This window comes from Thamnophis sirtalis, unplaced genomic scaffold (assembly GCF_051295495.1).
Source record: "Thamnophis sirtalis isolate CommonGarterSnake01/CBP01778 unplaced genomic scaffold, rThaSir2_p1.2 scaffold_1, whole genome shotgun sequence".
Classification (NCBI taxonomy): domain Eukaryota; kingdom Metazoa; phylum Chordata; class Lepidosauria; order Squamata; family Natricidae; genus Thamnophis; species Thamnophis sirtalis.
The window spans coordinates 91,851,207-91,868,885 of NW_028261381.1; the positions used below are offsets into that span (position 1 = coordinate 91,851,207).

General features: G+C 35.6%; 1 protein-coding gene across 2 annotated transcripts in view; it reads right to left on the reverse strand.

The window, feature by feature from the left end:
* Positions 1 to 12,708: 12,708 nt before the first annotated feature.
* The window catches only part of LUZP2 (leucine zipper protein 2), a 377,051-nt gene continuing 372,080 nt past the window's right edge, over positions 12,709 to 17,679 (reverse strand). For both annotated transcript variants that reach the window (XM_087718962.1, XM_087718968.1), the window contains 2 exons: positions 14,465 to 14,518; positions 12,709 to 13,141 (listed from right to left, as the gene is read on the reverse strand). In XM_087718962.1, coding sequence (XP_087575088.1) covers positions 13,037 to 13,141; positions 14,465 to 14,518 — 159 coding nt within the window. In that variant the 3' untranslated portion in view covers positions 12,709 to 13,036. The remainder of the gene's footprint in view (positions 13,142 to 14,464; positions 14,519 to 17,679) is intronic.

The window sequence follows — 17,679 nt, forward strand, 5'->3', positions numbered from 1 at the left end:
GATATTTCTTGGCTGAAAGAATGAGTGGAGTGGCTGCATGTCCTATTTTTACAAAGAAGTGTCTTTTGTTGTTCTCTGGCAGCCCTTCAAATACCTGTATGAAAACAACCAGTCTAGGTTCTATTTAGTAATAATGAATCATCGTCCTTGAAGTTGTTCATTAGCACTAAAAAAATGGGATAGCAGTCAGATAGCAATCCAGTCAATTGTTACAACTTTCCCCAATTGTATTGTAATATATAATATAGTATTTCTATTTAAATTATTTTTGTTCTTCCATCTTTCCATTATCCTTATTCTGTCTGTCTGTCTGTCTGTCTGTCTATGTCTGTCTATCATCCATCTATCAATCATCTATATCATCTATCATCATCGATCTAATCTAATTTATCTATTATTATCTAACTACTTTGATTTTCCCTGTGTCTTTTTTAATCAGCTTTTGATAATGTGTCTTTAATCTATATAGTCAATACATCATATTATGTAAAACTCACAAAGCTTCATTGACAAAATATGAGAATTAGTCTTGGATATAATTCTATGCACTGGTTTTGATTAAAATTTTAAAATAAAAAACTTAGATTTTGTACATCTCTACCAGAGACTCATTTTGCCCTTACCAGAAAAGATAAGGTAAATCTAGCCAGGGGGAGAGTTGCCTAGATGAATTGCTAGTCACCAGTCCTTCTATCAGAATGTACTTCACACTTTCCTATTAACTTCAATGTGTTAAGATTAAAAATAATGAATCAAAAATTATCTTCCAATATGGTTTTTAATGAGGTATATCCACAGAGGAGTTGTGAAGATCAGGAATAATTTTAAAAGCTTCACAGAATTTCTAAAGGGATGGTAGAAGTATTCATGCATTGAAATGTTGCTATTTACTTTCATCGTAAATCTGAACCAACAACCAAATAAAATAGAGATTCCATCTCAGACCAAATTCTAAGGAAACACTCTGAAAAACTAAAAGGTTTTAAATAAGACTGAACTATAAGGTATTCACAGTTAGGTTTCTCAAGTGCATATCTGGAAATATGATGGTTACACAATTGCACAGTTTTAAACCAAAGTGCCACCAGTGTTCATGGGCAATCTGTCATTGGGTTTGATGCTGAATATATTATTCTTTTTGTCTTCGTATTTTTTTTTGTCATCATATTGATATGACAGTTAACTGTATAACATTCTCTTTGTCTCCACCAAGGTGACAACATTTTTCACATACACACACACAGGAAAGGATAAATTAACCCTTTTTATCCAAGAATGCATTATTTTCTACCTGTCAAAACAACATTTCACTAGACTGAAATAATGAGGATATCCGATTCTCTTATGGGCAGAGAGGTTCTCAATTGGTGAGAAATATCTCTTCTTCAAAGCTTGTTTCTTCTAGGCATGGACCCACACTTGCTGCTCTAATGATGGCAATGGGAAAAGGGGACACCAAGTCCAAGGTAAAGCCAGAAAGATTTGAGCGCTCCAAACTTCCGAACCTCACATCCAAAATCTCTCATTTTTGTCTTATCCAGATGTCTACAGTACATAACAAAATGATAGAGCAGAAAGATCAAAAGGCAAGTAAAGGTATAACATTGTCAAAATTGATTTTGATTAGCCAGGAAACAATCAGTACTGCATGGCAAAATGTAGAGCTTGTAAAAGGAGACAAAAAGTTTTAGTACTTGGGGATGGGTATCTATCTCAAATGTATTTTCATTTGGTTCTATTTTTGCAAATGAACACATGTGCACTTGTGTTTTTGCGCACGTGCACGCACACACACACACACACACACACACAGATGTAAACATTTGTGTGCATTTGATATTAATTTACCTTAAACTTTCATACAGAGTTTTCCTAATACAATTTTTTTACTACTCATTTCCACTGAAGTAACATATTCCCATATATTGCCATGACGTTTCCAATTCAAAAATGTATATGTGTGTATGTATATAAATATATAATTGATTTATGTAATTTTAAGTTGCAAACTGCATTGCAAAAATGAGAAAAATGATGGATTTCACCACTCTTCCTGTAATACAAGAGAGATGAATATACAGCAGTACATTTCAAGAAGCATTTGAATGAAACTAACTCTGTCTAATTTTCACCATCTCCTTTATCTGCTTCAGCTTCCATTAGAAAAAGAAATTCAACCATTGGGAGGAGTTCTAAAAGGTAGAGTGCCCTCTATTGTATGCAGACAGTGCTAAAACTGTAGGACTGGGAAGTTCAGATTGTAGTTCAGCTTCGTAGAGTTACTATGAGGCCAATTATCTCTCAACCCATTTTAGGAGAAGGAAAATCTCTTAATTGAAAGGCAAGATATAAATCTAAGAAAAGAAGAAAGGTGAGGAGGAACAAGTGATCCTACAGTGCACAGTTCATAGATTTTAAAATAAAATCAAAGAATTGGAAAATAATGAGTAGAAGCTATTAAAACAGTCTTCAAGATGGAAAGTATGGAAGATGGAAAGATGAAAGTATTCAGAGTTTTGTTTAATATAAATAAGGAGGCAACCTGGTAGCATTTAAAAGAATAGGGTGAAAAAGGTAAGGATATTTTATTCCTTGTACATTTTGCTAAATTTCAAGATTACTGAATTAAATCAGTGGGCACATTAAAAATATGAGTATATGACTTATAAGACCTGACAACTGCAATGGAAGAAGTTGAAGTATTTGAACCATGGAACTCCTCCATCACATATTTACTTCTGCCTACACTCATCATCCTGTTTTAAGAGTCGGAATACTTAATGCCTAGAGACTTTTAATCAGAGAATTAAATGTGACACAAGCAGCATAAGAAGATCATATTCAGATTTTTTCAAGCAGGTATATAGTAAGAAGCTTTTGTTTTCTGGGTACCTGAGAGACCGCCTCCTGCCAATTACCTCCCAAAGACCAATTCGATCTCACAGACTGGGCCTTCTCCGGATTCCATCTGCCAGCCAATGCCGGCTGGCGACCCCCCCCCCCCCCGTGGGAGGGCCTTCTCTGTTGCAGCTCCAGCCCTCTGGAACGACCTCCCTGTTGAGATCCGGACCCTTACTATCCTCCCGGCCTTCCGTAATGCTACTAAGTCCTGGCTGTTCCGGCAAGCCTGGGGCTGTTGAAGTATCCAGCCCCACTTTAATTGTGAATGTTGTGGTATTTTATATTTTGTATTGTCTTATTTATCCCCCTTCCCTTTTTATTGTAAGCCTCCCGGTGTCCTTCGGGAGTGGGCGACATACAAAACCAATAAACTAACTAAACTAACTAACTTTTCAAGATTCACTGCATTTACAACCAGTCACTAAAGTATATCTTCACAACAACCTTTACATCCATTTTGTTTAGCAAGATCTTGGCCAGCAGATAGGCAGTAAAGAATCATGATTCCTGAAATTAGTCTTTGCTGCAGTGCTTGCACCTAGGAGATTGCAATATTTATTATCAGGATGTACAAAACTGTCCTTTGTTTTTGTACCAGGGACCATAAATGTCACAAAAGAGCACTCTTTACATTGAAGTAAAAGTTTTCAAGCTGCTCAACACTGTATTTTGCAAAACATTCTCATGAATCACTACTTCAGGTCTTTCTGGTTCATGGAAATGGGATGGGACAGAACAGGAAGGAAAAGCAGCCTAAATCAAGTGCTTACTTACTCCATACCACAGAACTAGGATTGTAGGAGTAGGAGTGACTGAGGAGAAGGAGAAAGAGGAAAAGGAGAAGAAGTGACTCAACCTGGGGATGGAGTTAAAAAAGTGATCACCCTAGAATCCTTACATAGGCACAAGCAAAGTAAGTCCAACCTCCCTTGAATTCTGCTGACCCTTATTTAACTCCAATAAGATGCGAAGCATTAGTTGAGAAGATTCCTGTGCATAGCCTGAGCAGCAATAAATCAATTTAATTGGTCCTTTATGTGTGGACCTGTTCTTTTCTACTAGACAAGGATCTTTGCAAAAACAAAAATACTATCTCATTAACCTGCTATGTCATGGAAACTGTCCATTTTGAAAATGGGTTTCTGACCCAGAAAATACTTTTTCCAATTTTTAAAATTAAAAAACAATGAAGGAAAATTGGACCCAAGTGGATATGACATTCCCACTTTTTTGAACATTAACCATGTAATTTGTCACGATAGGTAGCGAGATGGGCACCATATAAATTTAATAAATAAATTACATTTCACAAACTTGGAGATGCTCTATTCTTTATTAATCCCAAAGTTGTTATAAGTCATTTTATAAATTCTTATAAATGTGTGGAAATAATGCAAAGCCAGTCTCTTTGCATAGAATTCTCCAGTGACTGAGATATTACTTAGTCTGGCTTTTATTTTGTTTCAGTATATTATCCAAATTCATTCCTGACAAGAATGGCGATGGAATCATCTTCAATTGCTAATCAACATTTGCATTGTTTCCTTTAAAAGAAACCCTCTGTTTTTGCTACATGGCTAATTAGTCTAGTTACTTTAACATTAATGTTTCTTTAGGAGGTTTGGACCATGTCCTGCTGTAAGGGTCAACTACAAGTGGCACTATCGCTTGCAATTACATCATCAAATTTACTTTAATTATAGGCACAAGGGGATTTTAATTGGGAAAGCGGTACACAACGAGGGAAAATATATCTTCCCTTCTCAGTTATATGATAATTAAAAATGCCCTTCCATTGACTGCAATGAAAGCTTTTTTTGTCTGAGTCACCTTTGGTATGAGATTTAGACTAAATGCTTTTACACTGATTTGGTAGTATCACTTGAAAACCAAGGAAGAGGCCTAGAAATTGCCACACTTGAAAGCCCAACAGGGACACTGAATAGAGTAACAGGGCTCTTCTACCCTGTCTTCTTTAGCTGTTTGTTTCCCGTACATCCAGAGCTGCATATGAAGACATGTTAAAATAAACCATTCAAGGTTTCAACTCCTTCGCGTGCTTTGACTCTGGGTCAGTCAAATGGCCACATTGATCCCAACTCCTGTGAGTACATTGCCCTGTTTCTTTATTCCTGCACTTAAAGAAAAGAAATTTTCTTTGTTTTACCATTCCCCCCTCCCCAATATTGCTTGGATTATAAGGGAAAAGTCCAGTGATCTTGTTAATTTCATCTGGCTAAAAAAAATACAGCTGCATTGCTTTGCTGTTCCATCAGTGAACATGCAAAAAGCAAAGTAAGCAAAAGAAAAGCCAGTTCCTCTTCCTCTGGTGAACTTGCAGTTTTTTTTAAAAAAGTGCCTGGAAGGAAGAGGGTGTTTCTGCCACATTGCACAGTAACCAGATGGAGTGGAGGTATCTGCCGACTATGACATAAAACACAGCAGGACATCAGACAGCACCAGTTTGATGGTCCAAGTTAGAAAACACCAATATAAGCACTATATGGCAAATAAAGACCAGCGGAGCTTGTCTTCCTTATGGTCTGGGTATGGGTGAAAGATAATAAGCTGTGATCTCACTCTTGAGAAATAGTCAATGGCCTCTGCTCATGCTGGGGCAATCTGGTTGTGCATATGGGCAGTGAGAAAAGAGAGGTGTCAGCTCTTTGGGGGGTATTCTGAGATATGGTCTCTTGAGTCTTTTTTGCACATAAGACATTCTGTGGAAAAACTCCAAAGCGCTGATTGAAGTGATTGCAAAATGGGAACTATGGGTGGCAGCAATAGGCCAAGGGTTCAAGATTGGAGAAAAGATCAAGAAAATAAAATCAGATCCTTTCTTAAAACACAATCCATACTGTTTAAAAATTAAAGGGGGTTATTTCCTAAATAAATAGAATATGATGAATCTAAGATATTGAGTAGGAATACTATCTTCAAAAGAATAGAGGAATGCTAAGTTTCAGTAAGTTTGGTTCCCATTTACATTTTTTTTAAAAGATTATTTTATCATTTTAACACTACATAGCCATCCCTGTTCATAGCACCATAATTATAACTCAATGATGCAATAAATTGCTAATATTAGTAGCTTATATATGTGGAAATAGGTTTATTTCATCAACAGAGTATTTTCCTGACCTGAAGTTTCCTGACCTTAATCAGAAATCACCCTGATCGGAGTAGTGAATGGGGACACATTTTCATATGGCTATATTCACATTCTCTTATCCCAGAAGGCTGCATTTGAATTTAATTTATTTAGAAGTCATCTAGTGTAAAAGATAAGATTAGATAAGACAGAATGCAAAGTTGTATACTGTGAAGGGCAGCATGCTGACGGAAATTGGCCAGGACCTCATATAAGGGTAACTGAAGGCCAAATGAAAAAGATTTTTTGGGTACAGGGTTAATCTGAATAGGTTCTTTTGAAAAGAAAACCAATGTCTATGGCCAGTTAAGATGAGATTTGGGCTGAAACTGCCATAAGGATAAAAGATTCAAGCAAAAGTATATATACGCTTCACAGTTCTTTCTTCAGACTAGTGCCAATTGCTTATGGGAGATCTCAAGGTTGGGGAATTCTATTATAGTGTAGTTTGGTCTTTGGTTGACAAACCACCCTCAGCTAAATGCTTCACTTCCTTCATGTCATAGCTTTGACTCCCTGCCTGTGTTAACCATGTGATCAACATGGTAAAACATTCAGCATTAAAAAACTGGTAGGCAAAGAAGAAGAGGAGGAGGAGTTTCTGCTTTCTTTCTATAAAAAGCTAACACTGATCTGAGATAGTTTCTTCCTCTTATTTAGAAATAGTAATCCAGTTTGCCCTAAACATGTATTAGACTTGTAAAAATGTGTTTGAGACCCACCACTTCTGGGTTTGGTTTTGGTTTTTTTGCATACTTTTGATTCAGTCTTATTTATCCCAAAATTTGGCACTAACATTTAAATAATAAACCAGTTGTCTTAATTTCCAGAGATGAATGCTCAGGGGTCTATGTTCATATTTCTTTACAATTGAAATGAACATTGTGTGTGCTCATGTGTGGCTATTTTTCCATACGAAATTAGCTGCCTGGCTAGGCTGAAAGATTTCTTCTTTAAAGTCCCATTTAGATTAAGTGTGTGAGATTAGAATCCTTTAAGAACTGAAAAATGCAAGATTTTTCTTCTGCTCAAAGTTCTTCTGCTAAAATGCAAAATCACTCAAGATGCTTTGATACTTTTTCTTGAGGAGGAAAAAACAATCCCAAATTGCACACCAGTTCAGTCTGGGAAAGTGGCATCTTGTTAGAGTCAAAGATGAAATGTCACCTGGACCTGGGGGTCAAAACCCAAGAACTACTCCATCTTGACAGCTAGTTCCTCTCAATCCATTACCTTATAGCCTACAGACATTCAGCAGCACTGCAATCCGACCAGCTAAGGCTGCATATACGTAATTTGATATAATCAACATGATGCTAGACCCCATATCAACAGATGATCTTCCTAGCAGTTTCATGTACATGTTAAAAAGAAATGGTGAAATATTCAAATCCTGGAGTACTCCACATTGCAGGGACATAAAGCTTGATGTCTTATCAACTACCAATACCAAATGAAACTGGTCATGGTGGAAGGAGCAGAACTATCATAACACAGTGCCTCCCACTCCTGGCCCCAGATGCCATGGGTGATGGTATTGAAAGCCTCTGAGATGTTCAGGAGGGCCAGAATTGTTGCATCACCTCCATCTTGAACCCTCGAAGATTATTAAGTGCAACCAATGCCATTTCAGTGCTATATCCCAGCCTAAACCCAGACTGAAAGGGTCTAGACAGCTATTATAACTGGAAAATATTTCTTTGTGTATTCATTGTAATACAGAAAAACTATATATCTCAATTTTAGGGGAAAATAATTTTTAAGGGAATAGATTGTTGACTTGAGTATTGATTCAAACATTCATACTAAAATCTCCAATTCCTTTTAGAAATAAACTGTATTGCTAATAATTATAAATATAAACTTAACAATCAAAATCCATTGAGAATGAATTGCCTCTGTCATTGCCAAGTGAATTTCAACTGCCTGCCTTAAGGCAACTTTTGGCAAAGATGTTTCAATGGGTGATGATAAAGTTGTCATGGGAACTAAAATAGTTACTCTATTCTTCCGGCAGACAATACACCTGAGAAAATCAAATGCTACAGAAGCTGAGGAAGTCAGCTTCATAGCTATTTTCTTCGAATGTTCTGAACCACCCCAAAACAAACTAATGCACTGGAAGAAAAAGAAAATTGAATGTTTAGCTACCGTAATTTAGCTTCATTTTATACCAGATTCTAATAAAGAGGGCAAGAAGTGTGGCCCTGTAATTATCTGCAAGCATTTCTATTTTGACGCACCATAGCTCCTTCTAGAGTAGCTATGGCAAAAATCATACAAACACAAAACAAAAGCTGTCACTGTTTTTGAAAGACATCATTTCACTCTGTTAAAATGCTTGAAACCCCCTCCCAGATGAGATTCTGTCACCATCACTTCTGCAGTATACCACTATAAAATATCTATATTTCTATAAAAATCTATATAAATCTATAAAAAAGACTGGTATAATCTTTGAGCTAGTAGAAGATAGATCTCTCTACTCTAAAAGGCTGCTTTTACTGAATATGTAGGTAATCACCGTGTCCCACTACAAAAACCTCTACTCCTTTATTGAATGTGAAATAGTGAATGCTACCACAAGATTTATTTGTAATCTCTTTTGAAATGACTAACTGGGCAATTTAAATTCGGAGTGGTAGATATTATACGAACAAACATATTCATACCTAGTGAAAGAAGGCTCCAAAATGTGTAACTATAACAGTGGCAAATACTTAAGCAACTCACATTTGTGCCTTTTCTATCATCTTATAACCATGGATTTTCTACCAAGGAGATGCATCAGAAGATGTGTAAGCATGCTATTAGGGTACAGTGACAATCTGATCCACATTCATTTATGTTTTGTGTTCCTTGTTATGCTGTATAACCCATTTGTGAGCTACAGAAATAACTGCATTTTAGTGCATAACACTGGCATAACCCCCTTCTCAGTGGTTGTGCTAAAACTTAAATTGTCCTCTAAAATGTGGATCTGGCTGTGAATAAAGTACATCAACAATAATTCTGTACTATAATTCTTACAGAGCACTATGACAGCAGCAGAGATGGTGATTCTGACTTTAAAAATATCTTAGAAGTAGATACAAGTTAGATATGACTGACAATGCAATCCTGTGCATGTTTCCTAGTAGATCCCATATAATTCCATTTACACTCATGACAACCATTCTAAGGAACAAAGTATATGATACTTACCTGGAACTGTTAAGTATAAATATAATGAGTTATTTTTTTTTATTTTTTTTTCAAGTGTTACTTTTTGCATAGAAGAAAGGAAATAGGAATGGGCTAATTCTATTCCCACCATTTCCTTCCCTTCCCTTCAGGTTAAAACTCTGGAAAATCAGTAGTCTTAATTCTGTGGAAAATCATCATGGTTAATAGAATTGGGTGCAAAAATTCATTGTTTATATGTATGGAGACCAAGGAGGATAATGACAAAAAAGGTTAGAACTAACATGCGTGTACTTACTTACTACCTCTCATAAGGGTTCAATATATGGTTTGGAAAGCAGTAAAATAGCTAAAGTTGATTATCCTGCTTGCCAAATGCCCTGGGGTTTAATTAACAATAGCAAAAGCACATAGAGATATATTGTTCCATAGAGTTTTACACTATGTAAACTATCAGATTATTTTCTTTTCATACTTTTGTATATACTAACCTGATCCACACTCATTTATGCTTTGTGTGCCTGAGCAGATTACAAATGTAAGCATAGTGTCTCCAGCAATCTGGATCCTTGTTTTACCAACCTCGGGCAGGGGGACACTGTGTTCTAAACATTTCACCATTAAGGCTTAAATATAATTACAGATAGTCCTATCCATAACACAGTATATGTGGGGTGATTCTTCTGCACAACTAAGAAGAATTAAGTGGTTTGGGATTCCACTGAAGGTGGAACCATACTGCTTCCTTCTTTTTCTTTACTAGAAACCATATTGACTTTGCCATTGCTGACACTTCTTCAGTGTCTTGTCAAGACTACACTCTGTTCATGAATCACTCCAGCAGTAAAACTTTCCAGCTTTTTTCACCACCCACATCCCAATCATCATGGCAATGACATGGGAGTTTAAGGTGGTACCTTTGCTATCTCTAGTCACAGAACCCAGCAATTCACCAGCAGTGCTTAGCTTGCTTCAGCCGTTTGTTTAAGAGAATGGATATGAGGATGAGCAGATGGGCGAAGAGGAATCTCTTAAAACTAGAATTATATGAAAACTAGAATTATAACTCTAAAAATTAGAATATTGTGCAAAAGTTCATTTCTTTCAGTAATGCAACTTAAAAGATGAAACTAATATATGAAATAGATTCATTACATGCAAAGCAAGATAGTTCAAGCCATGATTTGTCATAAGTGTGATGATTATGGCATACAATTCATGAAAACCCTACATCCACAATCTCAGAAAATTAGAATAATGTGAAAAGGTGCAATATTCTAAGATCAAAGTGTCCCACTCTAATCAGCTAATTAAGCCATAACACTTGCAAAGGGTTCCTGAGCCTTTAAATGGTTTCTCAGTATAGTTCAGTAAGAATCACAATCATGGGGAAGACTGCTGATCTCACAGTTGTGCAGAAAACCATCATTGACACCCTCCGTAAGGAGGGAAAGCCTCAAAAGGTAATTGCAAAAGAAGTTGGATGTTCCCAAAGTGCTGTATCAAAGCACATTAATAGAAAGTTATGCGGAAGGGAAAAGTGTGGAAAAAGGGTATACAAGCAGCAGGGATAACCGCAGCCTAGAGAGGATTGTCAGGAAAAGGCCATTCAAAAGTGTTGGGGACTTTCACAAGGAGTGGACTGAAGCTGGAGTCAGTGCATCAAGAGCCACCACACACAGACAAATCCTGGACATGGGCTTCAAATATCGTATTCCTCTTGTCAAGCCACTCCTGAACAACAACAATGTCAGAAGCGTCTTATCTGGGCTCAAGAAAAACAGACCTGGTGTGTTGCTCAGTGGTCCAAATTTATCTTTTCTGATGAGAGCAACTTTTGCAACTTTTGCATCTCATTTGGAAACCAAGGACCCAGAGTATGGAGGAAGAATGGAGAGGCACACACTGCAATATGCTTGAAGTCCAGTGTGAAGCACAGTCTGTGTTGATTTGGGGAGCTATGTCATCTGCTGGTGTTGGTCCATTGTGCTTCATTAAGTCCAGGGTCAACGCAGCCATCTACCAGAAGATTTTGGAGCACTTAATGGTTCCTTCCGCAGATGAGCTTTATGGGGATACTGACTTCATTTTCCAGCAGGACTTGGCACCTGCCCACACTGCCAAAAGCACTGGGTTTAATGACCATAGGGTTACTGTGCTTGATTGGCCAGCAAACAATGCAGAAGAGCTAAAGGCCGCTATTGAAGCATCCTGGTCTTTCATAACACCTCAGCAATGCCGCAGGCTGATAACTTCCATGCCACACCGCATTGAGTCAGTAATTGCTGCAAAAGGGGCCCAAACCAATTACTGAGTACATATGCATGCTTATACTTTTCAGAGGTCCGATATTGTTCTATGTATAATCCTTGTTTTATTGATTGCATGTAATATTCTAATTTTCTGAGATGGTGGATTTGGAGTTTTCATGAGCTGTACGCCATAATCATCACAATTATGACAAATCACGGCTTGAACTATCTTGCTTTGCATGTAATGAGTCTTATCTCATATATTAGTTTCACCTTTTAAGTTGCATTACTGAAATAAATGAACTTTTGCACAATATTCTAATTTTTTGAGTTTCACCTGTATAATGTCTCTATGGGATTCTGTCTCCACTAATAAGGCACAAGGATATTCCACTCCCTAATCAAATTAACAAGGAATTTTCACAAGTTCCTTTCAGTGTACTGCTAAAGATTGGAAACCAGTTGTATAGGATGTAGAATGTTAGTGTAAGGAAGTTGTTCATAATCATTATTTTTAGCAATAGCTGTTATTAATACAATGTAGGAAAAATTACAACTTCCTAAAAATAAACTTTCACATGTTAACCATATGATCATTATTACTTGAAGGCAAACATCTGATAATAGAAAATTAGTATGTCTGCATTAAATGAGCAGTATTTCTTCCTTTGAATTCTAATTATCTATTAAAATAGTTATTCATATGTCTGGACATAATTACATAGGAGGAATTCAAAGTCATGAAATCCATATGAAGAGAATAACTAAGAAGCAGGCAACAGTTCAAAGAGAATGATTCTTAAATATATTGCTTCAATCATTTTAAGCCAACTGTGCTTTCTGTACAATTTTATAAAACATGAACTGGTCATCTTAAGCCCCATTTACTTTTAATGAGATTTAATTACTACCAATCTTTTTCTAAGCTGTTTTCCATACCAATCTGCTATAAAATATATTTTATTTGATGAGATGTAATCTCCAAAAACTTTCAATAGTTGTTTAGATAATAAATATTACTCTGCACACATGATGCTGCTTGGAACCAAATGGTTACTACATAACAATTCCAGAGGAGCAAAAAATTGAAAAATTGAAAAATTGAAATTTTGTTCTGAAATACAGGCACTACTGTGTCAGAATGAATATGTGTGTATGTGTAGACTCAGTTGTTGCTCTGCTTTGACCTTAGTATGCAATAAAGATACTTACAAAACAGAATTGGTTAATAAAATAAAACTTCTTAATAGCTTTTCTTTACAAAACAGAGTGATTTATAATAAGCAAGTTACAGATCAGGGCAGAATAATATTTCAAAAAACTGGACTGTATTACAAAGCATTTTTTTCAAACATCCATTTGTGTTGGATTATTGCTGAAAGATACTAGTAGTCAATCTATTTCAGAAATTTCTTGACTAATTTACAAACATCCATAAAATAGTGAAAAATTTGCATGCTCTAGAAACCTGGTACATTTTCATGCCTCTGGACTAAAAAGATGAAGACGATAGCAAAGGAATAACATTTTAAAGATAGCAAGATGGCATTTACAGAGTCTTTTCATTGATTTTAGCTGACTCTTCGGCATTGCTTCCTTTTCTCTCGGTTGATTTGTTATTTTCCGGTTTAATCCATGGAGGACTGTGTGATTTCTGTGGGTATAATGAAGAAAACACAATCAATATTCCAATGTTACACTGGGACTTGTAATGAATGGAAACATATATTCGGACACCAAAGAATAAGGTTGATCTGCTTCAAAGGGAAACTCTCCAATTTGGAGAATTAGGTCCCCTTGAAAGGCAAATAAATAGATTACATTGCAATGCAAAACTGCTATTCCCAATAAAGAATATTTCCTTTGCAGAAGAGGTGTAAAAAATCATAAACTAAAGTAGAAGAAAATTATCAGCTGCCCAATCCTTCCTAACTAAAAATAATTCAACATTTGCATGCTCTATTGATCAGCCATGATAATTGATATAGCAGAAATAACATAATGAAGTGCTGCCTTTTTCCCCTCAAGTCAGATTAGCTTGGGGAAATATGTGGCTAGATGGAAGACATTGTACAAATGGTTTGTGTAAATAGAGAACAGAGCAGTTGAAAATGGAGCACAATAACAAGGCAATATAGCAAATATTTCTCATTAAATAGCTACGCACCCATTTCTTTCCACTAGGAAGATTTTCAGGAAAATGCTTTTATTAACTTCTTGAGAAAATATGGATTGTATGGAAAATCTAGAAATTATTCTTTTTTTTTCTAATATAATCCTATCACTTGGTAGACTGTTGGAGTGCAGCAGAGAACAACAGAATTGTTTTGTTATAGTATATTATCAAGAAGTTTTATATATATTTGCCAATATAGACAAGACAAGGAAGACAGACCACTACCATTTTAAATTTATAAAGGAAATAACAGAGAGAAGAAAAATATACAACTTTGTTGCAAATAACATGTTTATCTGTAAAATTTGGCTTTCCCTATCATCTATTAGATTATGATACAATACTTCCAAATTTCTTAGTGTGTTGAAAAGTGGCTAGGACAAATATAAGGCTAATATTATTTTTCTAGAAAATGAAGATGAAAATTGCAGTAACATTAGAATATAGAGATGACATTATTTCAATATAAGTTAAAAAATACTGGACTATACCAATATCAACTAATATTGATAATGAATAAAAAGCTGTGATAGGATGGCTTCAATCTTGAGTTTTTCTTCATTGTCTTCTCCCTACATCAATACAACTTCCTGAAACATTTGCCTTACATAATTTAGAGTTGTAGATTAGAAATGAGGTTTCAGGCAAAGCAAAACAAATAAACAATAAAAAACCCAGAAGTTAAAAATGACATTGTAGAGAAAATTGTCTCTCTTTCAAAGCTGATGATGCATATAACAAGGAACAAAGAAGGAATTTAATTTGGGTGATCAGAATGTACAAAAACTACAAGATTCATACCTGCATGCTAGGATCTGTTACATTACTCTGGCTTCCTAAACAAGCGTTGCCAATCTGAAAAGTGGAAAAAAATGTTATTAAACAATCACCTCTAATTTAGAAATCAATAATTCATACACGATTGATTTGTGTTTTTAAACACATGTAGGAATGATTCATAGAATCGTATTTGCCCAAATGAGGGTTTCATGCTTGAGAAAATGTTTGTCCATCTTTACTTTACTTTGCTTTTGTTTTCTTAAGATTTGAAGGAAAGTTCTCAATGCAAAGAACAGAAAATAAACATGAAAAGCTACCCTAGTTCATAATTAAACCCAGTAAATTTTCTGTGGTTTTATACAGAACATTTAAGCAGTATTTAATTTCAGTATTGATTAAAGAGATGTGAATTTTGATTTGATTTAATAAAAGTCAGGATAAAATGGAGATAAAAATACCTTTATATAATTACGTTCAAAACACATTTTAAAAAAAGCAAGTTGCTATTGCAGTATTTTTAAACTGCAGAGTGTTGTTGAAATGGCATGAAACATATCTATGATGGAAAGATGCAAACATTTTTTTATCTGTCCCTGGTGATTCTATCAATTGCCATAAGCAGCATGGGGAGATTACATTCTTTAGCTATCTCATTGGTTCTGGGATAAAAGAACATACTGGATAAGGTGAGTCAATATTTTGATCCAGCAGAGCTCCTATTGAACTGATAAATCATATTACATCAAAGAACTCCAGGCAGCTAACAACAGATGAAGGAATAATGATACCAATTTAAAATTCCCTTAACCACAACAGTCCCATCACAAAATGAGATCTGTGTGCTTTCCTCCCCTGTTGACCCAGTGTACGGGAGAGAGCAAAGTCTTAGCAGCACCCATTAAGGCAATGAGGATAATGGGTCTAACTAGGACTACCACAGTTATTGATAAAATAGTCAGAGAAAATCCTTCAGAGGGCTTGAATTTTGCTGTGATTATAAGCCTTTTTTTACCAATTGCATCAAGATATCTATCAGTTTACTCAGGCCTCCTCAGAAACAAGCCTCATTTGGTGGCTTGTTCCTAGGATACAAATGTGGCCTAAGGGAAACTGTAGGAGGGAGAACAATTCAAATTGCATAGTTGTATTTCTGGGATAGAAACACTCAATTCTTTGTCTTATGCAGATGGACTTGTAGTTGTCATAGCGATAAAAGCTTATTTGTTCTACAATATGTGGAATCAGATAGTAAGAATAAACATGCATTAAAAGGTTACATTATTTTATATATGCTGTTGGCAATTAAGAAGTCCTCTTCCTCTATTAGCATAATATCTCATCATCCATTTTGCAATTTATTTCCTCTTTAAATATTGCAACAGTGAAAATAGGAGATTATGCTGTATATATCACAATCTGCAATCTAATACATATTCCTTTCACTATGATTGCTCTACATATTGACTTAGTTCTCACATACACTAGATTGCATTGAGAATAATAGTAGCTCTATCAGTGTGTCAGTTAATAAAGGCAAAAATATATATTTAAACTGAGAGGAACATGATTTGTGAGACACTGACTGACCCTTTTATGTCAGTTCTTTATGCAATTAGCAGTGCAATGAAGAGTATACATTTTTTCTCTGGAGGATGATCTGCAGGAAGCATTGTCCTCCTTAGAAAAACAATAAGCTTTCCCTACTAAATGGAAAGCAGGTTGGACATCTGGAATAATGTCTGTTAGTTGCCCCCAGAAAACAAAAACACATACATGAGCCTTGGTGACACAATGGTTAGAGTGCAGTACTGCAGGCTATTTCTGCTGACTGCTGGCAGTTCAAATCTCACCAGGCTCAAAGTTGACTAAGCCTTCCATCCATTTGAGGTGGGTAAAATGAGGATCCAAATTGTTGGGGGTAATATGCTGAGTCTGTAAACTGCTTAGAGAGGGCTGTAAAATCACTGTGAAGTGGTACATAAGTCTAAGTCATAAGGCTATTGCTGTTGCTACATCAACCAGTCAAACTTTTTCAGTACTAGAAGAAAGAAATGGCAAGTGACTCACAAAATGTTGCCAAAAAGCAATCTGATTATTCCAAATTGGAAAAGGAATTTCACCCCAAGTTATGTAGGAACAGTGGTGATATGGGGTTAAACTCAGATCTTCTAGGATTTATTTTCATAAAGCCAAACCCATAACCCTAATATCAAAACCATATCATGAGTTTCTCTCATCATTTCTTGCCTTCTAATGAATGCAGGTCTCAGGGTGAGCTTATTTTCAGGTCAATTAGAAATACATTTGTCCCCCAATGCTTTGACAAATATGAACCTGAAATGCCCATTTGCATGTGCTTTATGGGTGAATGAACAATATGGCAGATGCTTCAGATAACATTTTTCTTTTTCACAATGGAATAATTTCAGTGTTTCCCTCATGTTATGTGGATTTGCTGTTAGGTGATTGTCCAATAATTCACTTAATGCAAAAAAATTAAAAAAAAGTATATTATGGCAGCTGGGCAAGCAAAGTCAATTTGTGCCAAAGAAACATGCCAATATTTCATCCTGCCAAAATGGCTTTAGCATTTTTGTGCCAAAGCTCCTTTTTGCCCTCATTCATACATTTACCATTGTGTTGTGCATTCCTTCCCTCATATCTTTGGTGCTACTATTATTATTTTATAAAAATGGCCATTAATACCTTCCTCAACCTGTTTGCCCTTTTAACGCTAAAAAAAAGTTGAATGTATTACATCATATTGAAGTTAGTGAAGGAACCTGACTCTTAGGATGAGCTTTTGACCTGCATGAATCTATTATGAACAGCATAGCTAACAATGCTAAAATAAAATTTGTAGTGCCATTTTTCATTTGTCCTCTTTGTCTGCCATGATAACCCATCTATACAAAAGATGAAGAAAATTCCTTCAATGTTCTCAGAACGTGAAACAAGTAAAAAAATGTTTGAGTTAACTAGTGCTTGAGAATAAGGCTGTAAAAATTTATGAGCACATTTATTAACTATAGACAGGAACAGATTTTTTTCATTACCATTATACATGGCAAAAAAAGTGATTTAATTATTCTAGCTCAAGAAACTCATACAACTAAGATTACATTTACTTTTATTGTCCCATCCTATTGTATGTAGGTGTCTAGGTGACTATTACAATAATTCTAAAAATGAAAAAGGTAAGCCTCCCACAGACCAATGATGTGTTTAGTTAATAT